The 5,358-nt window shown below is 48.9% G+C and overlaps 1 protein-coding gene across 1 annotated transcript; it reads right to left on the bottom strand.

The window, feature by feature from the left end:
- Positions 1 to 3,417: 3,417 nt before the first annotated feature.
- On the bottom strand, positions 3,418 to 4,775 carry LOC144594915 (melanin-concentrating hormone receptor 1-like). Its single transcript, XM_078401844.1, has one exon. It carries the CDS (start codon positions 4,758 to 4,760, stop codon positions 3,690 to 3,692), a length of 1,071 nt encoding a protein of 356 aa, XP_078257970.1. The 5' UTR covers positions 4,761 to 4,775; the 3' UTR covers positions 3,418 to 3,689.
- Between the last annotated feature and the right edge of the window lie 583 nt (positions 4,776 to 5,358).

The following is a 5,358-nucleotide window of genomic DNA, read 5'->3' as shown; positions in this document are numbered from 1 at the left end:
CAGATACAGGGCAAGTACAGTTGACACAGGTAACAGTGGGGGATGGGCGAGGGGTTGATTGCAATGCCATTCCATGATCCAATCCCTACTCTGCTCTGCACAATAACAAATGTTTATGAAATTCATTTCAATCCTAAAATACTTTATTAGACAAAGGTATGCTCAGGCAGAAAAGACGATAAGTAATACAAGCCTAGACAGAGGCAGAAGACAGTTCTTTGGCACTAATAGCACCTGCATAAACATCCCATCTTTCAGATGCTTTAACAGGCATATCTGCAGCAAGATATTAGCTTATTACTTCTCAGTGCCATTAAAACAGGCTTCTGAATCACCCGAACAATGTCTTTGAAAATTGCATTAAGAACAAATTCTTCAACCATAATGTCCACAGAGTAGTATTATTGGTTTCTCCTGTATAACATCAACATGAAAGTGGCATTTCTGTGTAGTGTTCTCTGTTAATCTATCGCAAGTTCTCACAGCTGCTGGAATGTGTGATTTCTGCAGTCATCTATTAAAGGAACATGCCACAATACAAACAAAACTCTTCCAGCTGCAGAAGTGTTCATCTGAATGAAACGATGCGGCAGTGGTGGGTTGGGTGATGGGAGAGAGTGGTGGGATGGGGTGGTAGGAGAGAGTGGTGGGATGGGGTGGTGGGATGGGGTGGTGGGAGAGAGTGGTGGGATGGGGTGGTGGGATGGGGTGGTGGGATGGGGTGGTGGGAGAGAGTGGTGGGATGGGGTGGTGGGATGGGGTGGTGGGATGGGGTGGTGGGATGGGGTGGTGGGATGGGGTGGTGGGATGGGGTGGTGGGAGAGAGTGGTGGGATGGGGTGGTGGGATGGGGTGGTAGGAGAGAGTGGTGGGATGGGGTGGTGGGATGGGGTGGTGGGAGAGAGTGGTGGGATGGGGTGGTGGGATGGGGTGGTAGGAGAGAGTGGTGGGATGGGGTGGTGGGATGGGGTGGTGGGAGAGAGTGGTGGGATGGGGTGGTGGGATGGGGTGGTGGGAGAGAGTGGTGGGATGGGGTGGTGGGATGGGGTGGTAGGAGAGAGTGGTGGGATGGGGTGGTGGGATGGGGTGGTGGGATGGGGTGGTGGGAGAGAGTGGTGGGATGGGGTGGTGGGATGAGGTGGTAGGAGAGAGTGGTGGGATGGGGTGGTGGGATGGGGTGGTGGGAGAGAGTGGTGGGGGTGAACTCGCAGGGGGCCAGAAGGCCAAGGACAAAGTAGTAATGAATAGTTTTAACAGTAAATATGTTCTTTCTACAAGACTACATCAAGGTCTTTCTCATGGCAGTTTCAGGGGTTGTCCTGAATGCACCATCTGTCCTTGGGGAGGATTGCAGTTCATACAAGTGCCTGCTTCACTTTGCCTGCTCCCAAGGCTGAAGGAAAAGTATTTGACGTTTATCGGCCTTGAGTATTGTTTAACTGATCTCTCCAACGCAACAGCACCCTGGAGTGATCCCATGGCCACGAGAGTGACTGTGACGTTGATATCCACAGCATAGAACTCAAGGGTAGTGTGTGAGGCTGTGTTTGAGTTTGTAGGAGGTCACAGATCTCATTGGAGAGGGGGAGGGGGGAGGAGAGGGGAGGAGTGAGAGGGGGGGAGAGGGGGGGAGAGAAAGTTAATGGGGAGAGAGAGTTAATGGGGAGAGAGAGAGAGAGAGAGAGAGAGAGAGAGAGAGAGAGAGAGAGAGAGAGAGAGAGAGAGAGAGAGAGAGAGAGAGAGAGAGAGAGAGAGAGAGAGAGAGAGAGAGAGAGAGAGAGAGAGGAGAAAGTTAAGGGGGGAGAGAGAGAGGGGGGAGAGAGGGGGAGGGGGGAGAGAGAGGGGGAGAGAGAGTTAGGGGGTGAGAAAGTTAAGGGGGGAGAGAGAGAGGGGGAGAGAAAGAGGGGGGAGAGACAGAGAGGGGGGGGAGAGAGAGAGGGGGAGAGAGAGAGGGGGGAGAGAGAGAGGGGGAGGGAGAGAGAGATGGGGAGGGAGAGAGAGGGGGAGGGAGAGAGATGGGGAGGGAGAGAGGGGGGGAGGGAGGGAGGGGGGGAGAGAGAGAAGGGGGAGAGAGAGAAGGGGGGGGAGAGAGAGAGGGGGAGAGTGAAATTTCTCATATTTTAGGTAATCTCACACTAATCCCCCTCTCTTCCCCCTTCCCCTCCAACTCCCCCCCCACCCCCCCTTCCCAGCCCTCCCCTGTGCCCCACCAGAACTCCCACATTTCCTGCCAATTTCCTACCTTTGGCTTCAGAATCCTCAACCCTTCTCACACCTTCCTTCCTTTCTTATCTCTGTCTTTTGTTCCAATCATCTGCTATCAAAATCCCCCCCCCCCCCACCCCCTCCACCTATGTCAATCTATTACCTTTCGAGGCATAAATAAAAAGTAATATATAAAGCTTTTTGACACTCAAGAATAAATGGACACCTTAATTAGAAAACATGGAACAAGATGGGAAAGTGAATACTCCACAGCCCAGGAGATCACTCAGATCGAGGATTAAAGTGAATGAGATTCACCAGTGACTTGCCCAACAGAGGTAAGTGCTGGAGGCAGGAATAACATGTCAGACGGCATAGGATGCTTCAGGCAATGGGGAGTTGGAGGGTATTGAGAGACGTTATGGGGAGAAGGGCAAGGAAATGGGCTCAGATCAAAGTGAGGGCACTTCTTCCCATTGCCCCCCAATGCCACCACCTGCTCAACAGAACGCCTGCAGCCTGGTGTTTGTTCCCTCGAACATGCGTGCCCATGTACAGCGTAACATTGCATCACCAGACAATATTAACATGACCAACATTCAGTCATTTCTACAGAAAAAAGCACAACAAATATGTTCACAATAAATCCTTCTCCCTGTTCCATCAGTTACAATTGCATGCCAGATTTCATGCTGATCATTGATTGTAGTGTTTCCACCAGTTCTTCTGAGGCCAACATTCTCAGTCACCTTCCCCACCAATCTTCCTCGATTTGCTTCACAGGGCATCTCTTTCATTATATCTGGATTATGTCAGCATCACTAGACATTTCACATGTCCTTCATCGTCTGGAGATTACTAATCCCTTTTAAGAAGTAGAATTACCAATCCATATGTTTGAATTGTGCAATTTTTGCCTCTGCTCAGTTTTTTTTCTGAGTTCTGGTTTCAGGGGTGGTGGGGAACAAGGAATTTGTCAGAGCTCCCCCCACTCCACCAGTTTAGTTACTTATTATGGTACAGCGTAAGGCCATTTGGCCCATTGGGTTTATGTACACCCCAGCAAAACGACCCCATTTGTCCCATCCCCCCCACTTTTAATCTGTACCCCCATGACTTATTTCACTTGCCCATCAATTACCCCTTGATCCTTTTGCCACTTACAAAGGGAGGAGTAGCTTAGAGAAGCCAATCAATCGATCAGCACATCTGAGCTAGCATTGGGTTGCTTAGGAGAAAAATGTTGACTGCTTTTGCACACACAAGTGGGGGCCAGCAGTCTGTTTCTAGAGTAACGGTGAAGGGGTGAGAGCAGTTCTGACAATGTTGCCGATGTCTTTTGCTTATTTGAGATTTCCTCACTTATTGATGGCAACGATGCAGGGCTGCAAATCAAGACCGTGACTTTGGTGGAACGAACAAAGATAAGAAATCCTCTCCTGAGATACCATCCTTAAAAATTGACCATGGTGCACATGCTGACCTTCATTGAACTGTGACTGTTACGGGCAAAGTGTTGGGTGAAAAGTCCCCTGCGAAGCGGGTACGTTGACAGCGTTTACCAGACAGCTTGATAGACTTGCTTCCCTCTGCCTCACTGTTATTTACCCAGAAATGCTGGTGAGCAGGTTGGATCGCCACCAAAAAGCGCCGCCTGAAGGTCTCACTCAAGGCGAGGTATAAGAAAGGGTTGATGCAGCTGTTGGCGTAGCCCAGGCTGATGGCAAAGTTGTACGCGGAGAAGAAAGTGACGCTTGGCTTCTCGATCCTTAGATGAGCCAGCTGAAGGATGTAGAAAGGTCCCCAACATACGAAGAAGGTTGTACAAATGGCCACAGCCATCCGGGTCACTTTCTTGGTCCTTGCCCTTCTGCTTCCATTTGACAGTGGGACCACAGCAGCGGACATGTTTTGTAGGATCTTGAAGTAAATAATGCAGATGATAACCAGAGGGATGGCAAAAGTTAACATGAATTGGTAAAGTGTAAACCAATAAATATCAGTAGCTGGGTTGGGCAAAAGTAAGGCACAACCGACCGTGCCATCTGGTTGTGACATTAATCCACTGTACAGCCACACGGGGATGATGGTTAAGAAAGACGCTAGCCAAACGAGGCAGACCACCAATGTAGCAGTGGATGGTGTGCGCATGTAGGCTGATTTCAGAGGGTGAACGGTGGCCAGGTAGCGATCAAAGGCCATTGCTGTCAATATATATATACTGGTGACTTGGCTGTTGCTGTCTAAGCTGGTTATGATGGTGCACATAATAGCTCCAAAATGCCAGGTACCATTCCCAACAAGCTGATGAATAAGGAAAGGCATTCCTAGCAGAAAGAACAGATCAGCCAGGGACAGGTTGAAGATAAATATGTCGGGCACAGTGTGCTTGTACTTGAACTTGGTCTTCCTTACAATGGTGTAGATTACGATGGAGTTGCCGATAATGCCCAAAAAACTGATGATCCCAAACAGGCTTGGCATGATAATGTTGGTGTACGGTGCAAACTGCTCCAAACCTGAAACAGACAGAGACCAAGCATTTCCCTTTAGCATTTCCTCGATGCACGTTCCTTGGTCACCTCTACTTTCTGTTCTAAACCTAGGCATTATATCTCTCCCCAAGCAACTGCAAATAATGGAGAATGCTTTAGCAACAAACCCAGATGGTTACCACTTGGTGAACTTATTTACTAAACAGAGTCTTTCTCATTGTAGCCTAGCCTATTCCTCACCCACATACAGTAGCTCAATAAATGCGTAGCAATTCAGCTGCACAGCGCTTTGTGTTACAATTATGCGTTTTTAGGGATTAGGACCTGGGTAAGGCCAGCATTGATTGCCCATCACTGATTACTATGGGGAAGTGGTATTGAGCCACCTTCAAGAACCATATTTAAGTTTTGCAAAACGTGGCGAAAAGCAAAGGCTCACTACATGGGACATCTTGGACAGAGCCTCCGAGTTCATCAATCAGCTGTGCAACACATTGATGCTATTCTGTAATTGTCTTTTCAGGTGATCCTGCCTGCACTTCTGCACCTCTGCAGACATTCTGCTACAAATACTGGGCAAGTTTCCCCGTGAAAGTGTGAATTTTAATCCCATAGTCCCTCTGACTCTTAACTACTCTGCATATGGTAAGAGAGCCCTT

Source organism: Rhinoraja longicauda, chromosome 6, assembly GCF_053455715.1.
Source record: "Rhinoraja longicauda isolate Sanriku21f chromosome 6, sRhiLon1.1, whole genome shotgun sequence".
Taxonomy (NCBI): Eukaryota; Metazoa; Chordata; class Chondrichthyes; order Rajiformes; family Arhynchobatidae; genus Rhinoraja; species Rhinoraja longicauda.
This window is presented reverse-complemented; position numbering and strand designations above follow the sequence as displayed.